The 21525-nt window shown below is 45.9% G+C and overlaps 2 protein-coding genes across 2 annotated transcripts; both read left to right on the forward strand.

Annotated features, from left to right (window-relative positions):
* The first annotated feature begins 969 nt into the window (after positions 1–969).
* On the forward strand, positions 970–21088 carry LOC115620735 (AF4/FMR2 family member 4). Its single transcript, XM_030514121.1, is given in 11 exon segments — positions 970–2675; positions 2942–6729; positions 17061–17136; positions 17884–17950; positions 18015–18128; positions 18203–18293; positions 18723–18893; positions 18955–19124; positions 19197–19310; positions 19382–19590; positions 19661–21088. Coding segments are annotated over 11 exon segments (6441 nt in total). The 5' UTR covers positions 970–1174; the 3' UTR covers positions 19801–21088.
* LOC115620734 (transcription activator MSS11-like) lies at positions 7846–13540 on the forward strand. The gene is made up of 2 exons (XM_030514120.1): positions 7846–10108; positions 12212–13540. Exons 1-2 carry the CDS (start codon positions 9768–9770, stop codon positions 12672–12674), a joined length of 804 nt encoding a protein of 267 aa, XP_030369980.1. The 5' UTR covers positions 7846–9767; the 3' UTR covers positions 12675–13540.
* Positions 21089–21525: the final 437 nt, after the last annotated feature.

Raw genomic sequence — 21525 nt, forward strand, 5'->3', positions numbered from 1 at the left:
TTTCATAACATGTCATCAGTTTCCCGTTAAAGTAAAAATGTAAGTTAGTTTTCTTTAGTTTTGCGTTTTCTACTTATCTTGAAATCTGTTAAAGGATGCTAAAGAAAACCAGATGATAATCACTTGAGAATAATGTCCACTTCTAAAAATACAGTATGCGCCAACGCCACCCTTACATAGGTGTATTTATGAATCACCTTAGCAGCATTGAGTTTGATTTTTAGGAGGTTATCAGGGTCATAGATACAAGTGTATTGCAAGTGCCAAGGGTGTCGTCGAACTACGAGTATATCGTTCATTGCCAGAGCTTTCACTGTATCTATTGGTGGTAGCGTCAGTCGTAGCTCGTATTATGGCCGACTGCGCCAATTTGCGTGCGTTGTCTCTTGTTAAAAATAAAAACAGATTTTGAACAGAACACAAGAAAGCGAACGACCCACACGGAGGAAGGCAAACACATATATCACAGGCAGGGGCGTCACTCATTTGGGCACAAAGTCTTGGCACTCCAGCACCCAATGGTGCGCCCGACGCATAATCTGTACGTAAACCAAAGGTAGAGCTGATGATCAGATGTTGTCAGGTCGGGGATCCAACAGCGGGGGCATAAGAGAAAAATTGGCAGGCTGCTGCCGTGTTCTGCCTAGCGCCGTTGCCATCAATGAGCTCATGCTGTTTACGATTTGTAATTTGTATATATTGCTTTATATACCAAAACAAACACCCCGATATATACAACATGTACATGTACGAGTATAGAAGGTACAAGTCTTGTGGGTATAGATGGTGATATATATTGGATATATAAACCGAGCAAAGGAAACATCTATTGGCGTTGATCGAATAAGAAACCAATCTGATCCGAACAGCAGCGGCGTCAAATGCATTTGCCAAAATGCCAATGAGACATTGACATTGAGCATGTAGCTCTGCTGCGATGCGGCGATTACTTACGGGCGGGTTTTCTTTATAGCAAACGGCAGCAGCGACGCGAGTCGCGCAGAGCAAGTCAAACCAAACGCAATTCGGGGGACTCTTTAAAAACGAAAAACCCAAAAATCGTGAAAAATTAGATAACAAATTCTTAGAATTCAGACATACATTTTTTTAGTGGTTGCCCTGGTTCAAAAAAAAAAAAAAACTACCGAAATAGCAGTGCGTAGCGGGTACCAAAATGTCCAACCACGAACTGAGTGAACTAATAGCCTTGGGCTGTCCCGACCTCAGCACCAAGTCGGAATGCAATCAAATCGAGCTGACAATAAGCGGGGAGCGTCGACTGAGTATCAAACAAATGACGGCCACAGAGTTGGCCAATCTTCGTGCTGCTGCTGAGGCAGAAGCGAGACAGCGTGCTGAGGAAGAGGCGAGAAAATTAGCCGCTGCTGCTGCTGCCAAAGCTAAGGCTGAGGCCCAGGCACGAGCTGCTGCTGAAGAAGAGGCTCAGCGTCAGGCTGTGCTGGCTGCAGTGGAAAATGCTCGGCAGCGCAAGCTACAGGAAGACCAACAGAGGTTGGAACGACAGGAACATTTGCAAAGCCTTAAATCACCTACTCGGGGTGTATTGCCTGCGAATGCCGCGCCCCGTGAGCGTATTGTCTCATTGCCCAGCATTCTGGATGATGCAATGGAGATGCATTTGCTAAACGCAAGTGAAGCTGGGAACGCACGTAGTCCAAACTCCAAGGAATCTTCGTCTCCCGGCAGCTGCGAGCCTTCGAAAAGCAACTCGCATTTGGCCGACTCTATTGAGCTGCTACGCATGCAGCGACGTGCTCGTGAGGCGCGTTCCAAAAACCGGGAGCGTTCTATTTCGCCGCAGGCACGAGATCAACACGAGCGTAGTGCAGCTCCCGATCGTCTTCAAAGTTCTTGCAGCATGAGTAGCATCGATTCGGCCAGCATGAGTGCCAGTGCTTCACGACATGCCAGCAAGACAGCCAGTCGTCGGGGCAGCACTACTAGCGCGGTCCTTGAACCGCAAAATGACACGCTTCCACCGCAGTCTAAATTTCCGTTAACTAAGACGGTGTCTGCACCCAACATGAATCGACGTCGCAGCAGCCTAACTGCCCTTTTTCCGGGTCCCGCCCCATTAGTGGCACCCGAACCGACATTGCACACCAATCCGACGGCCCCACCGACGGAACCACCGCGCCAGACACGCGATCAAAACGGCTATCGTGAAATACCGAGTGGTAAGATGGTGCATCGAACCAAAACTCCACCGCCTGTGGGAGCCAATCTCGGTGTGTGTCTTAAGCGTGTATCGCCACCAAAAGGGTCGATCACAGTCAAGCCAAAAGAGGCTCCCATGCTGGGTGTAGTTTTACGGAAGGTGGAGCGCAAGACAGCGCCACAGAAAAGCATATTGGATGATGACAAGCCTCTCTATCACTTCTCAATCGTGCGCAGCGATCACAAGGAGCACAAGCCAGCGGTGCCAAAACCGAAACCGAAGCCAACACCGCCGGCTGTTAAGCCCAGTCCAGGTGGTATTCTGACAGGACCGCAAGTAATTCGCACCGTCAACCACCCAGCTGTAGCGAAGCCTCAGCGTCCACAGCCTGGGGTTCCCATAACCATAACGAAGATCGAGGGTGACAAGATCATTATTATTAAAAAGATAGTTGTACCGAAGAACAGTAAGATACCGGAACAGTATCTACAGGTTGGTGGCCATGGTGTTGTCCAGTTACGTCCAGTCCAGTTAACATTATTGTCAGGTAGTCGATCCTTTTCCTTGTGTTCTGTTCAAATTCAATTAGAATTTACCTCGATTTTTGTAATCGATGGTTGAGATATGTTTGTTACTCAATATTGAAATTTTTCAATAATGCCGCCGTTTGTGAAGTTAAAACACACGAATACCACACGCACACATACAATTCTTGAACATGATTTTAAGCAGGTCCTGCGCGCTTTCTTTGTACCGGGCAAGCTTAAATGAGTGAAGATGTCGACAAGGCCTCGGTCTCGATATCTGAAACGAACACGGCAACGCCGACAGCTTTGCCCGTGTCTCTAAAACAACTTGAAGAAACTGCGAACATGCAAAAATCAACACCGCCACCACCACCGCAACATTCGAGCGGCCAGCAATTCTTTCAGGTCGTGTCGCCACAATTCGCGTCCGTGCTCTCGTCTAGCATACCGGAAACCAAGTGTGCCGTCAGATCACCCATCTCGTCACCGCTCGCGTTGCGCAAGAATCGCCCACCGCTGCCAGGCAGTCCAAAATCTACGCCACCACTGCCTCGCAAACACCATCCACTGGCCTACAATGCGGCTACAGGGGTCATTACAAGTGGTTCAGCTGGCGTACCAGTGTTGCCGGCGCGCATGGCTACTATAGCCTCTAGTCCTGTATCGAGCATCTCGCTGTCGTCCTCCAGCTCGCCGTCAGCCTCACCCCCGCCGCCTGTGCCTTGCCGCGCACCCAAAAACTCGATCTCAAGCAGTAGTAATGCATCCAAGGAGGCGATCCATAATGTTGCTTCTAAGCCAGCAGCTTCGAACGAGATCGACCTTGACAAGATCATACAACAACAACAGCAACTGCAGGAGAAAACGGCGGCCGTAACAAACAGTGCGAAATTGGACGCGAACTTCTACGATGCGGAAATTGAGATGATGAACATGTATCTAAAGAGCTTGCCCGACTACAGTGAAATAGATCGTAAGCTGCACAAGGAGTTTCAGGAATGCGAAGATCTTCTGAAGCGGCAACAGCAACAGCCGTTGTCAAAGTCCAATTCGCAACAGTGCATGACGCCGCAGACGTCAGGTCTGCAACATCATGTAGGTCACCCGAAGATAAGCGGAACTCTCGGTGGTCTCGGTCTGACCAAATCCTCCTCGATTCATTTTGCGCCCGTTGCTAGCGGTGTCAGCGCCTACAACAATCAAGGGAATCGAGGGCCGCGTCTTGCTTACCCCTCGATTTTTTCCCAGCCAGGCAACGACACGCCTAAGCTTCAGCGCAGCATTTCGAGCAATAATATGCCAATGCATCAACAGCAGCAACAACATCCATTCATGCCGCTGCATTCTAGTGTCAAGCTGCCCCCTCAAGAACTGAAGAACAACGGCCTAAATGGATCAAATCTCTCACTTAATAAGCAGCTAATGAATGAATTCTGGAGCGAAAATCTGACCAGCTCACAAAAGCGTCAGACCCCGAAGCGTACGTTCTGGAACTATGAGAAAATATGTGGTGCACAATTAGGCGATGCTGGTCAACCCTTTAAAGTGGATGCCAAGACGGCGAAGAAGTTGGCCATTTTCGACCCCACAGTAGCCGAAGCAGCTCAAAAGGAGCTTCAAAAGCTATCGCAGCCGCATCCTCATAAACTGCAAAAGAACGCTTCATTGTCACATCTAGATCTCAAGGTCCGGCAGGCCGTGACCAAGGACGATCTCTATAAACTAATCTGCAATGAGCAATCTCCAACGACGCCTACAGCTGCAAACTTTATTAGCAAAGTGCCCGTTAAGTTACCGAACACTACAGCGCCGGCGTCGAACCCGCAGCTTCTGAACAAAAGCGTTTCAATGACGCACGTACCACAGTTGGGTCCAAACGCCTTACCCGGCTCAGGCACCAACAACCTCGTCCGCACCTCTAGTCGCACGCACATACCGTGTTATATGAAACATTTGCCTGCTCTCAGTCGCAGCACGTCCAACTCCGCCATTCTCCTACCCACATCTACTACTACGCCGTCGCAGGTACTCCATCAGCCTCTGCCGCAACCCCGTAAGGAGCAGCAGCAACAACCCCTTAAGGTCAATGACGTAAAGCCAGTCAAGCAACAGCCTCAGCCCATGGCCAAGCAGAGTGGCGTGCACAAGAGTTCCTCCAGCTCGTGCGTACCCTCGCCTCGCTGTGCTGCACTCTTTCGACGTCCCACAGAGCCGGCGCTGTCTGTATCCACTAGCAAGGCCAAGGAAGTTCCCCCACCACAAGTGCCAGATGTGACGCCGCTTTCAGAGTCGGCCACCGACTCATCCTCTCTGGACCGCAAGTCTGAGAAGAGCAATAGCACGATCAGCACAAGCAGCTTCACAGTAACTAACTGCTGCACCACCCATCTACCGCAGCTTTCGAAGTTCACCTCCTCGTTTCACATCCCCTCGAGCAGTTCAGGAGCCTCCACGTGTGCCACTGCGACCGTCAACAGCACGCCCACACCATCCACAGCGGCGACAACTGCGCCAGCGACGACAACAGTGGCCACAACGACGTCACAGCAACAGCAACAACCGGGAAAGAAGAACAGCACAGCAACTTTTGACAGCAAGGCGCAACAAAGCCAAAGCACGGCAGCTGCCAACTGCGAGACGACGGCTGGGACAAAGCGCCAGAAAGACGTCGATAACAAGCTAGAAAAATGTCTTAACGACATGCTAAAGTTGAAAAGCAACAGCAGCAACAACAACAACAACAATAACAACAGTGCGGCCATGTCGCAGTCCCTGACAGCGGGTGAACACAAAGAGCTGGCAGCACACGATGCTGGCGCCAACAGCGCAGTCGGCACAACGTTGGCAGCCAAATATGGCAACGAGTCGCAGATACCCGTGCCAGTGCAGCTCTACGATCCGCAGAAGTCGCTGCAGCAGCAGCAACAGCAAAAGTGCAACTATCCCATTGGAAAGTCGAACTCTACGTCCCAGCTGCCCATGGGCTATCAGCGATTGCTGCAACAGCAGCAGCAGCAACAGCAACTTCTTCAGCAACAGCAACAGCAGCAGCAGCAACAACAACAGCAAGCCCAACACCACTATCCGCAGCACAAACGTCCATTTTTGAACTGGAACTCATTCGCCTGCTCTGCCATGAACGGCGCCACAGATCCGTTTATGCAGCATCAGCAACAGCCGCCAAACAAGCTGCAACAATCATACTCCTCATCGCATTTGGCCAAGCAGACGCCAAAAGCGACCGGGCTGTCCATGTTCCTGCAAAAGAGTACCAACAAGGAGAACAAATTCGGACAACCGCCGCAGCCGCAACCCGGACATATTCTGCCGACCCTAGGCATGGCCCCACAAATGTACGGCTATGCAAAGGTCAATTATCCGCCGCAGCAACGCTCTGGCGCCCCACTCACGCACTCCGCATCGTTTAGTGCGGCCCAGAGACCCTCCACGCTTCTGCAACAACAGCAGCCACCGCCCCACCTGGCTCTCGGCATGATGAGTCGCAATTACTACAATCTGCCCAAGCAGCAACCACAACAGCAGCCATTTGCGCCGCCGGAGCATGAACGGAAACCGCTGCAAACTTTCGATCCGTACTTGTATCCCAAGCCGCCCAGCCAGCAAGTGCACATGGGGGCTAATGTGGTCAAGTCGCCGTACCAGCCGCAACATCCGCAGCAGCAACATCACCCGCCATATGTGCATCCACATCCGCATGCGCAGTTCGTGAATGCCGTTGCCTCCGCGGCTGTGGGAGTGGGAGTGGGAACTGGAGCTGTCGGCGGCAACGCCGCGGGTGCGCTTCAATACGATCCGAACACAAATACGCAATTGTTTTATGCGCCGCCGCCTCAGACGCAGCAGTCGTTGGGTCTGCAACCGCAACCGCAGCAGCAACAACAACAACACCAACTACAACAAAGCAATTCTGTCATATACAATCACTCAACGCAACAGCAACAACAACAACAGCAGCAGCATAATGAAATGTCCAAATCCGCAATTGCCATGCATTTCATCGAGGTAGATTCTAAAAACGAGTCCCAACTGATTCGCATTGTTGTGTTCGTTTCTAAATGTTTTTTGTATTGCGTGTTGTGTGTTTCTTGGGCATGGAATTGCTTGCATCCTGAATGTGCTTACTAATACGCCTTCTTCTCGCATTGAAAATAGTTCGCTGACTCATCAAGCAAACAAAAAAAAAAGTAGTACAAGAAATAATGTTGCAGTCGAGCAATTCCGAAGACACCCTGTAACGACAAAAGAAAAACTTCCACCGATTCTGATCGGTCTTAACTTTTCTTGGGAAAAGCAATTGGAATGAATTGCATATAAAGCTTTGAGATTATGGATAGTATTGACCATTCTGTTTTACACGGTCTTTTTTTTACACGATTTTGATATAACACGGCTTGACAATTAAAAATTGCATATATACTTGTATTTCTTTAGAGATAAGGAACCAATCACCGTGTAAAAACAGAATTAGGTGTAGAACACAAACACGTTAACAGGTTATGGGACTTTTATATCGAGTTGTTTCGTCATGCCCGGATATGCTTTGTTCTGTCTATATCGAATTAACTTTTTAAGCCTTCGGGTACAGGGTATTACAAAAGGCGCACGCCGACTCCAAAGACTCATTCCGAATCTTTGCAACATGAGTCTAACGGTCCGTACACTCTCTCTGTCCCTCTCTTTCGCTCTCGAAGTCTAGATGGACGTGGGGGCCAAGTAATTTTTGTTGCTGTATGCGTACTTCCTGTGTGTGTCGAGCATAAACGCTTCAAGAATAAGACCCTCAAACGTCAAAGCTGCTGCCACACTTGGCCCTCTCCTCACTCCCACCACCGGCGCAGCACCGTCTTATGTCGATAAGTCTTGCACTTGGCGCTGTCAGCGCCGCCGTTGGCGTTGACGTCGACGTCGGCGTTGCCAGCACAACGTTGCACAATCGACAAAAATTCAATGTCAATTTTGCGCCTCTATAAATATATGCGCGTTTGGCCACTTGATGTGATGTAGCTACATACATACATACTTGTACTTACATTTTCCATTGTTTACTTTATGTTTTTTTGTTTTTTCTGTTCGCCTGCCGTGAGCCAAGAAGCAACATAAACAGCAATAACCATAGCCGAGCTATTAAATATTGTTTTGTTTAAGAAATTACTAAACTTTTATTGAATGTGGTTTTAATAACTTAAGGAAAACAAAAACGATGCTAAATACACTCGCTGGCCAAATAAAATTGGCTAGTTGCTGGTCTAAAAATAATAGCAATCGCAAGAAACGAGCAAATGCTACAACCACACCGTAGGCGGAAAAAAAAGAGAGAGATCGAGATTGCGCTTTTCTCTCCTTAGAATTTTCAAAACATTAACACGAAGCACGAACAAGCTTAAGACGAAGCTAAAATACTCTTTCCCAAATAAACAAACGATATAATGAACCGAAGTATATTTACTTGTACAATCCGACATCGACAGCAATTTTTTGAGTCTTTGAATTTCAATTCAGCAAGCCATTTCTTTATAAATCCAAGAAGATAAACAGCACAAGTGTCTGTTTAAACTGTTACTGCGCCAAGTTTTGCTCAGATACGCAAATACCCTTTCGGAACTTTTTGTAAAGGTGACTCACAGACAAAACAGAATTGTTTCCTATTGTTTCCAATATTTTTAGAATTTAATCAGCCCAGCCCAGATTTAGGGAAAATTAAAGCAACCAACTAGAGAACGAGTTTCCATTCCATTCCAAAGATATCGTAGCATGGTAGGAAATACTGGAACTGACAATATTACTTCGAAGAAGTATTCAATGTGGAAGGTTTTCTATATTGTAGCTATCTGTATAAATCGGTTTCTTATACCGAATGCCTATACTCTGGCCTATTGGCGCCCACACTTCCGTATTTGTAACAAAGAGTTCATTTCTGGGAAAGAGTATTATTATTATTATGTACGTGTATTACGTTCCTGCCGCAGCAAACAATAATAGACAATAGCCACCACAGCACAGCACAGCTCAGAAGCCGCAGTCGCAGCCGCAGAGTGGCAGCATCGAGGGGGCAACCGATTGTAGCGTCATTGAGCAGCAGCTCTCCCGCAAACATCGGCAGTGCGGCCTGTTTCTGATCGCTGCTCCGTGTTGAGAGTGCGCGTGTGTGTTTAGTGTACTCTGATGATCTCTGGTCTGGGCCGTGTCTGCCTGCCCGTACCCGTACCCGTGCCTGTGCCTGTGCCCTCTGCTGTTGAGCACACACTCGTCGGCTACTTTGCGCTGTCGTCTACCGCAGACGCCTTCGTCTTCATCTTCTGCGGCAAACGTTGCGATATTTCCATTTTTATAATTAGTATTTCTAGCGTGCGCTTTCGTAAATGTTGCGGTTATTTCGGCTTGTTGTGTCTCAATAAATGCCATAACCATTGGCCAGATTGTTGTGTATAAAAGGAGTCGAGAACGGCTCGCGCTCGAATTGAATGCCAAATGTTTCAAAGTGCGTGAAGTTTTGGAAGCTGGCAAATGGAGGAGCAACATGCCACAATTGAAAATCGACCGAGTTGAAATTGCATTTGAATTGAGATTGAAATAAAATGGAACTGAATTGAATTGCGATTGCGATTGCAGAATGCAGATACTGGCATAGGAAGATTTGCAATTGCAATTGACTTCGTGGGGCTGCTCTTCGTCGCAATTCGCGCGCTGTTTCTGTTGTGTGGGTCTATTTCTGTCGAAGCTGCCAAATATTTTACAATTTCAATTATTTTTACACATAATACGCTCTCTATAACATATATTATATATTATACAAGTATATGCAAACGCCCAATGCAGAACAATATCTACATATGTATACTTGTATAGCAGGTACAGAACAACCACAACAACTACAACAACAACAACAACAACGATAACAAAACTACAAGCAGGAATTGTTCAACTCATGAAATAGACCACCAAGCCACAAATTGCCAGTCAGCTAGTCAGCCAGTCAACCAACAACAGCGACAACGACAACGACATTGTCGTCATAGCCGCCACAGACCCACGCGAAAAAAATGGCAACATTTTTGAATCGTTTTCATCGCGAGAAAAGCGAAAAGATCTTGCCAAATAATACAAGTAGTAGTGAAAACAGCAAGAAAACAGCTGCTGCTGCTGCTGCCGATGCTGCCTCTGCCGACTCTGTTGCTACTGCTGCAGCAGAGGCGGTAACAGCAGCGCCAACAGCGCAGCCGCGACAACAGCGACGTTACATGCGAAGCGCGACTGCAGCCAGCGTCACGCAACTGCTCTCTGAGAGCTGTAACAGTCTGTTGCAGCGTTTTCGACGCAATCCGAGCGAACGACCTGATAATAAACAGCAACAACAACAACAGCAGCAGCAGCAACGCAATCGGTAATCGATGCAGAAAAAATCTGCACAAGATTTATAATTTATTTTTAATTTTTTTTTATTCCGCTTTTCGTCAATTGAAAAACTCGGTCAAAATGTAGCGCTCATCAAATAGCGGCGCGCCTTTAATTTGCATTTATTTTTTGCTTAATTAAAGGAAAGGAAAGTGGCCAGCGAGTAAATTGGCTTTTTAGTTGCAGCCAGAAAGCGCAGCCACGCGCTGCTTCGCTCCGCTAGCTCCTTTCTGTGTTTTGTTTGTCGCCGTCGCAGTCATAGTAGCCGTCCGTCGTCGTCCGTCCGCGCAGACTTCGTTTCTCATTTCGCTAGCCGCGTGCCGCGACCGGGCCAATTATGTAAACACCACTGCAGATACATTGTAGTGCAGGGATTAATACAAAAACGCGTTAGCCCAGCCCCCTACTGACCATTGTGAAAAGTGTGGAAAATTGCAAAACTATTCCAAGTGAACTTTGATTCGAACACTTGACGACTTGACGAGTGCTGCTTTTGCTTTTTTATTTGCTACACATTTGCGCAAATAGCTTTGGTTATTGCGCTCATAAATCATGTGTGGTGCATGAGTATCAAAATTACTTCAATGGAATACACATTTCTTTATGGCCTTCAGAGAAATTGTTGATCATATCAAGTTTTGCTTTTTGTCCGTTCAAGAAACTGAACTATTGTAACCCTTTCAATTCCAATTCAATTTGCTAATTAACGTATTAAAAGATTCCCATTCCTCAATTATAGTTATTTAACTAAACTATGTACTTATATGAAGTACCACAGTTTCGGATTGGGCTGTTAAGAAAGGGCTTCAGAAAGTCTGCCACTCGCTTTTATAAATAAATATATGTATATACTGAGGGACTTCTTTCCAATCATATAATTTGAGAAACCCGAATTAATGCCCACATAAAGCTGCTTTGGTGTTTTAAGTTCCTGCTTACCATAACTAGACCTTCATGGGAACTTCATGAATAAAATGGAGAACGCTCGAAATATACAACTTTCGTTCACTGTGCATAGAGTATTCCACAGTCAATGGATTCATTTCCTATTCATATGTGCCTTTGCGTATGTTGTTGTTATATCAGGTATGGCTATAGCTTTTCTTTTGTTGGACATTTTTTTCATTAGAAACTTTTGATCGAAATGCTGCGATGATGCTCTCGAAAAGCAACGCAAAGCAGAAGGCAGAAGCTTTGAGAGCTTTCAGAATTTATTTTTGCGCCACGCACTCGCCTATTTGCCAGTTTGTCTGCTTCATCGACATTTTGTCTGTCTTCCTTTTCAAACTTTTCCATTTCTTGCTTTCGACGTTCCGAAATGGACTCTCTAGAGAGCCATTTTCAAACGCTTCTACAATGCAGCAGCCCCGTTGATATTTTCCTCTCAGTTTTTCATTCTTCTTGTGCGTTGCTCGTTTAATGCAACTTCCTTTTCATTAATTTTCATTAATACGCATACAAAACGTTGTTGTTGGACGTTCAAAAATACAAAATACAGCGTAGTTGTTTGGTCCGCTTTGTTCATAGCTTCGCCTGCTTCGACGGGTCTTCAAGGCTGTTCCTCCAAGAAAAGCGATTTATGACTGCAAATAACTGGCGATCGTTTCCCTGTTTTGTAAATTGTCGGAAATGAATTTTTACAATAATGCAAAATGCAATATAATTGGTCGTGTGTTTTTCGTGCGCCTTCAAATGCACACAAAAGAAAAAGCTCCCCTCTATAGATCGCCCACCCACTCTCTACACATGTGCGCGCTCTCCCTTTCTCTCTCTCTCTCTCTCTCTCTCTCCCTCTGTCGGTCACTTTCCATCTCAGTTGCGCTCGTTGCGCTTGTGTGGAAAGTGCGCAATAATTTCACACTTTTCACAAAAATAAAAAAAGATTCTTCAATATTTTCCGTGCTTCTTCGTTGTCGTATGGTTCTTGAAAAGATTTTCCCTCAGTTAATTTTTGGTACGTGTCGTGGCAGCGCGTTCGTCGCGAGGCGCGTGGAAAACCGAAACCGAAGGCGAGACTTCGTCGCAATCGATATGTTAATCGCGTAGAAAATCCTCTGCAAAGAATCGTTACTAGCATTTTCCCCTCTTATAGTGCAGCGCCCCTAATTGAGGAGAGCAGTGAAAATCGTAAAAGCCCTGAGCATAGCAATCGGGAAGAATCCAAGACTCCAACGAATGACAGCAACAACAACAATAATAAGAAGAGAAGCAAAGATAAGAGCAGGCGCAGACGCAGCTCGGAAAAGTCCTCCAACTCCAACCGAAGAAGTTATCAGAACGCTGCCGGCGGCGGCAGCGAAGAGCAAGACGCTATGAGCGATCGGCACCGACGTTACTATGGTGGTGGGGGTCTAGGCACCGCCGGCCTCGGCTACCAACCCAGCACAGGTCGCTATCAACGCAGCACAACAACTGCCACAGGATCAACAGCGCTGGATCGCCTCCGCTCGCACCTCAGCCCTGTGGGCGCCTACTATAAGCCCCTGCTGCGCGGCCTGGGCGGAGGCAGCAGCAGAACGGCTGTGGCAACCGACGATGTTAGTATTCCACGCTAGAAACCCTTGGAGACGACAAACCAATGAGCAAACCCATGAGTCACGCAAACATATTTTGGAAAGAATTTCAAAACTGCTGGGCATGAAGTTCGTTAACTGTTCGCACCTGTGCTGTGCATTCATTATAGGTGCTCTGACTCATGCACAAGTCACTGCCCCAGATCTGTCAGAACATGGTTGGCAATTCCGGCTGGCATAGGCAGGGAGACATAAGAGACAGTGCCCAATGGGGCTTCACTAGTAAGGTGGGCAGCCCAACTTTGCAAGCACATATAGGCGCAGGCCTTATGCTATGTACCGAGGTGTTTTATATACATATACACTTTGATTTTCATTTCTATATGTACTTCTCTACTTGTATATCTTGTGCGTTTACGCCGCCAAATTTATTTTCGAATCCGGCTCTCTTGTGCATATAAAAAGATATTCACAATTTTACGATTTCACGATTCTTTTCGATGTTGTATTTTATATATAAACTTTGAAGGTCGGCGGCACACTAGTGGACTTTTGTTTAGATTGTGTGTGGCTGTGATGCCCACCTAGGAGGCCAGCTAGTTAGTCAGCAGTCTGGTCGGAGAGAAAGCAACTTTCAGTGAAAACGCCTAAATTGTGGGGGAAGCCCGAGTCGCGACCCAAGCTGTAATTTGTAATTGCCAAAAAAAAGAAACTTAAATGGGTAAATGGGTTGTTGGTGGTTAGATTAGCTCTGGAGGCGGAGCAGGCCATGCGTAAAACTGCGTGCTCCACACTTTTCCAAAGCTGTTGGGTCGCTGTTGGATCTGTCGTTTCCATTGGTTTCACACGAGCGCAACGCTTAAAAGCACTTTCCTCTTTTCTTCAAATGAACGACTGGCTGACTGACTGTCCATGTATGTTTGTCTGTTTTCTCTTTGTGACGCACAGCGTCGCGATTTCCTCTTGGACAAAGATAAAACGCCCACATCATCGGCAGCGGGGTCGGGGTCCGGCGGCAAACAGTCAGCTATTTCGCGCCTGGAGAACAAGTATTCAGATATTTTGGAACGAACCGCAGGTAGGCGTAATCGTCATGGAGAGGATCGTGACAAGACTCTGGAACCGGACGACTATGGTCCCGGAGGAGGAGGCCTTCTGCGCTCCGCCACATCTCATCAGCTTGGCAAGTCAAAGCTGTCGTCCAGCTCCTTCACCGCCTCAGATCGAAAAGAGCGCACACCCTACCGTCTCCGCAGCCAACGCCAGCGCTACATGGGCGACTCGAATGACAGTGGTTATCTGACCAGCGGCACGCGACTACTGGACGAAAACTATCCAGTGGACTACACCGGCCGGTATCCCCAAAGAGAGCACGAAGCACTGCGCGCTGGCGGTGCCGCCGGCTATCCCTCAAGTCGCTATGGCGGTGTCGGAGGCTACAGTCGCCGTGCTGCAGATGCAGAAAATGGTGCCACCAGCTCCAATCGTACGCCCCGTAGCTATGGACGCAACAAGACCATGGAGAGTCTGTTGGCCGCCGACATAATGGACGGGGGCGGACGTACTGCAGTTGAGGCGGCCGAACCATCGCAGAGCTCGCGCAGCCGCTTTGCACACAGACGCAGAGACCAGCCCGCGCCGAGTACGGAGCTAACAGCCGAGGAGCGCGAGATTCTGGCTGATGATCGCAGTTCAGAAGACAATGCTGCCATTTTGTTGCTCCTGCGAGAGGATAATCAATACCTGGAGGCCAAGAAGTTTGAGGAGCGCATGCGCAAGCGACGAGAATTGAAGGAACGTGTGAAGCGCATGGAGGCGCAGGCAGCAGAAGCGGAGGCAGAGGCCAAAAGGAAGACTGAAGCAGCAGCGGTGGCGGCGACGGCAGCAGCAGCAGCGGCCGCTGAGCAAGCAGAAAAGAAAGTAGCGCTAACGGACGAACCGCCAAGGGAGGCGCCCAAGAAGAAATCGCGCAGCAAAAAAGTAACTAGCGATAGCGATGCAAGCGACTCCACATCAGAGAGTAGCTCTGATGATGACGAAGATGATGATGACAGCGCAAAAGATGTGCGACTAACCAAAAACACTGGAACCACAGCAACCACCACCATCACCACACAAACAGCCACCAGAACAACAGACAAGGCCAACACTCCTCCCACAAAAATAAGCACAACTAACCATGCGACTAATGGCACTTCTCTAACTAGTCCCATTACCACCTCAATCGCCACCGCAACCACCACATCTAGCTCCACCACTAGCACCTCTGCTCTTGCTAACTCCTTAAACCACACGGCGGCAACAGCGGCGTCCGCGACAGCCAGCAGCAGCAGCAACAGTAGCAGCAGCACCGCCACTACCAAGAGCCGTTTTCTCCTCCACTCAGATCGCAATAACAATGACCTGTCCAAATACAGACCCTCCAATGTCGGGAGCGGCCTCATGCACTCGGCCAGCTCGGGCGCCCTAGCTTTTGGCGGCATTGGGGCGCGTTTGGCGGCGGCGGATGCGCGACGCCAGCAGCAGTATCAGCAGCGCTACCAGGGCGCCACTTCTCGCACCGCTGCCGTGCTGAACGAATTGGATCGCTATGGCGCTACCTCGTCGTCATATAAGCCCAGCTCGAGCTCCTCCTACCTGCACGATCCCTACAGCAGTGTTCTGGGCAACGCCCGTCGTTCGAATGCGGTGGGTGGTGCAGGTGGCTTGGGCAGTTCGCTCAGCAGCTATCAGCGACAGCAAACGTCGCATTTGGATGCCTATCAACAGCACCAGCAGCAGCAGCAAAGGCAACAGCAGCAGCAGTCGTATTTGTCGCAGTACCAGCAGAACGATCATTATCTGCTGGCGAAGAGCGCCACTTCCTCGGCCCTGTTCCATAGGTCACGCATTCCAAAGACACTCTCGACCTTTGTAAGCCACTACTGGGATGTCCTGTTTGGGACTGTATTTACTACTTTGCTGCAACCTGCCACTACCAACTACCAACTACTCACCCCTCGGCTTTGTTGGCGCCAATCCCTAACACGCAATCGAAAGCAACCAGAAACTGCTAACCTGAAACCATGAAACGAACAGAACAGTACTGCTAACAGTCTCGCGTTATGTTCTTGAGCCAAAATGTTAACTAACATAGCATATTGACAGACAGAATGTTGTTAAGCTTGTCGGCCCACACGCATTGCATGCACCGCGCTCTCTTGATCTCTTGCTCTCTCATCTCTCTCCTCCTCTCAAACGTAAGAAAACTTGACAATGTAGACATTTTCAGAAATATGAAAACTATTCTGAATTCCGAGATTTCGTCAATTAACATTAACATAATCACGCATATATTTTTAGCATCACAATTTAATATTAATTATTTTTCTTTTACCATGCCAATGAAAAAAGCAGCTACTGCAATTAATTTATGCCCGTTTTTTATGATTTTGTTTTGTTGAACTTTTGTTGCCCGAAACACACAAAAAAAAAAAAATAATAATAATAATACAAATTTGCACATTGTTAAGTGCATTTCCTATATATATGTTATGCGCTATATATGTATATGATATGATATATGTTTTATATTTTATACGAAAAAAAAGAAAACAAACAACAAATTTAACCATTTTTGCAAAACACAAATCTCAAAAATTTGTCCGAACTAATTTTCTTATCGAACAAACGAAACGTATTTTTCTCGTGTTTTTTCTGACTATGATGATGAAAATCACAATGATGATGATGATGATGGGTTGATGATGAATTGATGTTATGGTTGGTTATCGGAATGATGTCTTTGCTGCGCTTTAATTGAATTCGCGTTTGATGAACTCTACAAACGAATCGACTGGGATTGGATCGAATGCGCTGGACTCATGGATTGGGATGGATTTGGATGGATGTATGTTGTGGTGCCATCGTGGGACTATCTGCCGGATTGTGAACTAATTGCCTGCCTGCCTGCCTTGGCCCTGCCCTCTATCAATATGAAAATCTGGACAACGACGGCACTGTGGGCTCCTGATTTTTGTTTCTTTTCTCTTTCTTTTTTGTTTCTTTTTCTCTCTTTCAAATTACATACTTTGCCACTCACGCACACTGAAAATGTCTGTGTTTGCCAACTACAACAACAACAACTACAACAACCATGCCCTAACAACAACAACAACGGCTTGCAACCCACTACCAAAATCGTTGAAACAAAACTCGAAAATCCTGTGTCACCGCCGTCTTCATCGTCGTCGTCGTCGTCGTCCTCTTCGCTACTCTATCGCCTTCGTCGCGCCCACGTTCTCTTCTCGCCCAATCAACGGCTAATCATGCACCCATCATCCAACTGCAACGCATCGCACCCAACTGCAACCACAACTACTACGACAACAACAACAACAACCACCTACCCTCCAATCGTCAACTGATCGCTCTCGCTCGCTCAAACAGACAGCAAAGCCCGTCATTCAAGATGATGCTGATGGTCACTTAATTTACCACACGGGAGACATTCTCCATCACAGATGTTCGTGACAATTTTTTGTTTTTATTTTTCCCATATTTATTTATCTCAAAAAACCAAACAGAAAGAACAGACTTAAAATGATATTCAAAATGCCTCTACAAACTTAAAACAAAACTGCCACACCACTCTCACTCTCTTCTACATCTTGTAACTTTCTTATAGTTAGTTTCTGTACTTTTCCAAGTTTTCTTTATTATTTCGTAATTATCCGAAACAGTAACAGCAACAAAGACAACCGAACAGAGCCAGAAACAAAAGAAACGTTAATAATAATAGCGACAACCTCAGCAACAAATATTAAAACACGAAGCGCGTCGCGTGCCTTGACACATTATTTTTGGAATTACTTTCAATTTATTTAAAATTTTCACACGACTGTCTTTTCCGACAACAACAACCTATTAAAAGCAAAACCTCAATTTGTAGACAGATTTGCGTTCAATTTGAAAATTGAAATTGAATTTACACTCGTCTCGTACACCCGGAAACTTTGACATGATCGGAACATCATGATTAATGAAATAATATTGAAAATGAAAACTTTTTCCGCACATTTTGGTTTAGAGTGCAGTTCAGTATCGGGTTTCTTGCTAAAAACCTTTCTCACCATTACCCAGTTACTACAGTTACAGGATTAGATTTAAAGAACAAAAGAGAAACTTTACGAAACAGCCAACAATTATTTAGAAGCTGTTACCCTCCTCCCAACCGAGCACTACAAATGGCCTTCTTTTTGCCAAATTTCAGATAAGATCATGGCCACACTGGGCGAAGGCACCTTCGGACGTGTGGTTAAGGTCAAGGATATGGAGCGGTAAGTTTTATTTAACTCCACAATTCCATTCAGATAACTGACTAATCATTCATTCTGAACTCAGTGATTACTGCATGGCCCTAAAGATCATCAAGAATGTGGAGAAATACCGCGAGGCGGCAAAATTGGAGATAAATGCTTTGGAGAAAATAGCACAGAAGGATCCGCATGGTGATCAGTGAGTATAATCAGAAGAGCTAGAAATTCCAACTCCCACAGCTAGACACTAATCCATATCTCTATCCATTTTAGTTTGTGCGTCAAAATGATTGACTGGTTTGATTATCATGGACATATGTGCATAGTTTTTGAAATGTTGGGACTCAGTGTTTTCGATTTCTTGGTATGTATTCAACGATTATTTTGGTGCACTTATTATTATACCCTGTACCGGTGAGGGCTGAATACTACTGCTAGAAAGTATACTGGCAAGTGTAAACCTTAAGTTTTGGCCAAGATATACGAGACGGATCAGTGTCCGTCTGTATGAACCCCCAAAACTTTTAACATTTAACACTTAGGTTAGCAAAACCTGCTCTGTAGACTTATCTTTTCAACATGCAACAAGCAAGATTATTAAGAAGAATTATTTTGATATCAAATTGGTATTTATTAGCTTTCTATAATCACACACCGTATTATATCCTGAAGTTGCATTAATATCGGTTAGAAAATCGGTGAAATGTTCGCTCATGCTACCAATTAGGAGGGTATGCCCGAGTCGTGCTTGCTTTAAGGGTCCACTCGTTTAATTGTATTGGCTTTGTTGCAGCGTGAAAACAACTACGAGCCTTATCCGCTGGACCAAGTGCGCCACATGGCCTATCAATTATGTTATGCTGTGAAATTCTTGCATGACAATCGATTAACGCACACAGATCTCAAGCCGGAGAACATACTATTCGTCGATTCGGAATACACTCCTCACTATAATCATAAGCTGGTAAGTCAGTTATTTCCAATCGTCTCTTCCAATCTAAGTGATATACTCTTTTACCCTGTAGAATTGCGAGGTGCGCCGCGTCAAGAACACGGATGTGCGTCTCATAGACTTCGGGTCGGCCACCTTCGACCACGAGCACCACAGCACAATTGTCTCGACCCGGCATTATCGCGCGCCCGAGGTTATCTTGGAACTGGGGTGGTCTCAGCCCTGCGATGTGTGGTCGATAGGGTAGGTTCCGCACCGTTTATAATCGAGTTAGTAGTTTGTGGCTAACATTTTCTTTGAATCTCATCCCTGCAGCTGCATACTGTTCGAGCTTTATTTGGGCAACACGCTCTTCCAAACGCACGACAATCGGGAGCATCTGGCCATGATGGACCGCATATTGGGGCAGATACCATATCGCATGGCACGGTAATGAAATGCTGCTCATGCTTACAATTTTCTTTGCGCAGTCCACTTCACCGAAATCGTTTAACGTGTAGCAATCATACTCTTTACAGCAAAACCAAAACAAAGTACTTCTATCATGGTAGGCTGGACTGGGACGAGAAGTCCAGTGCGGGCCGCTACGTCCGCGACAACTGCATGCCATTGTTTATGTGCCAGTTGAGCGACAGCGAGGAGCACTGCGAACTCTTCAGCTTGATCAAGAAGATGTTGGAATACGAGCCCTCGTCCCGCATCACGTTAGGTAAGTGGCTCACTAACCAAACGGCCACTCGACACTCGCTAACTTTGTGCTTTCCTTATTTCCATGACAGGTGAGGCACTGCGCCATCCATTCTTCGATCGTCTGCCAGCGCATCAGCGCATCGGAGATGTGGGCAACAATAGCAGCAGCAAGCAGCCGTTGTCCTCGGGCAGCAGCAGCCGCGAGCGATCGCACAGCTTGTCCAGATGAGAATTACAGCGATTTGGTTATTGTTAAAGGCATACGAAACAACTTGCATTACTCATACAAGGATACACACACACCACCATCATCACTATATACACACCATTCATCCATCTATCTAACTACCAGGAGAGAGAGCGTATGCAGAGCAACATGCAACCCAGAATATTGATCGACCAACTGTTGGGCAGCGAACCGCAACAAACGACATCGTTAGACATTTTTGAACTTGACTTGTATAGAGAGTTAATTTATACTGAACTTATTTTTAATTGAGTTATCCCAAGCATGTTGCTGGTGTGTCTGCCTCCGGCCTGTTGTGTATTGTCATAATAACCGCCTATTGTGTTTTGTTTTGTAATGATAACCAAATCGTGCATAATTTTTGATAGTGCTTCGTGTCACTAAACCAAACCCCCTCCCCCTAAGATGTCTGTAAATGTCAAATCATCCAAATATTATGAGGAGAAGCAGAAACAATTACAACAAGAAGAATAACAAGAAGAAGAAGAAGAAAACAATTTACGACTGCAATGCTTAAGAATTAAATGCGATAAACACTTGTAAAATAGTTCAGAAAGCGCGCTGGTTGAAATTCAGAAAGTCCGATTGGGACTACTACTCTAGTGTCGGTTTTGTAATTAGTAAAATGTTTGCTAAAGCATGTAATTATACATATATACTTATATTTAAATTATATACTATATACCTTCGATGTATGTAATGTAATATAAAGAGGAATTGTGATGACGACCTGTGTGTCGGCAGAAACAAGAGAACACAAAACATACTTTGTGCGAATTCAAATACGACAACAAAGTCATCAATTAATGTGTATTGGCAGCCGCGTCTGCTGTTCAGTTCAGTTCGGTTCGCTTTAGTTTGCTTCGATTAAGTTCGTTTCGTTTACGTTTACGTGTATTTGTCGAATATCGAAGGAGAATTCAACAAATTAGTGAAACAAGATTGTGAACACACTCAACTCAATGACACTCATGCATACATAATTGTACACCCACATGAGCAGATGGAATGGCAAGAACCCCAGAGGACCTTTGTATCCTCTCTATACTTATACATATACATACAAGCATACAAACATACATGCATACAAACATTATATTCAAATGATTGTGAATTAGTTTAATATTACATAAATATTAATGGTAAATTACATTATTTGCAATTTAATAACCCCATCAGCCAGCATATAAGATATACAAATCAACAACAGCAACAACAACATATTGTCAAGTTATTTAAAAATTGAAATAAATTTTAAAACGAATCCAAACACATCTATCTATTCCTCTCATACATACATGCCTACATTGTATGTGTATAGGAAATGTTTATTTGTTTAATGTGTTTTAACAGCAGCAGCTGCGAAAACTGGTTCATTAATATTCTTTGGCAATCTATTTCAGACACACATACATGCACACCATCTGTATGCCATCAGCAGCTTTATAGCTGCATTATATACATACATACATATGTATATAGCTACATATATTTCTTGGGCCACGCGATTAACTTTGAACAGATATTGACATTGCGCTATATTCCGTATTTCAATTGAAATCTGCAACGAACTGTCTTTGCTGACTGATAAATGGTGTTTTGTGATCCGTAATCTGCACTCGGCCAAATGGCAAGAGCTACGAAGCTGCAAGGAGAATTTGAACTCCAAATGGGTGAAAGGCGGGGCTGAGGTTTGTATGGGAAATG

The sequence above is a fragment of the Scaptodrosophila lebanonensis genome, unplaced genomic scaffold, assembly GCF_003285725.1.
Source record: "Scaptodrosophila lebanonensis strain 11010-0011.00,11010-0021.00 unplaced genomic scaffold, SlebRS2 tig00000024-arrow-pilon, whole genome shotgun sequence".
Classification (NCBI taxonomy): domain Eukaryota; kingdom Metazoa; phylum Arthropoda; class Insecta; order Diptera; family Drosophilidae; genus Scaptodrosophila; species Scaptodrosophila lebanonensis.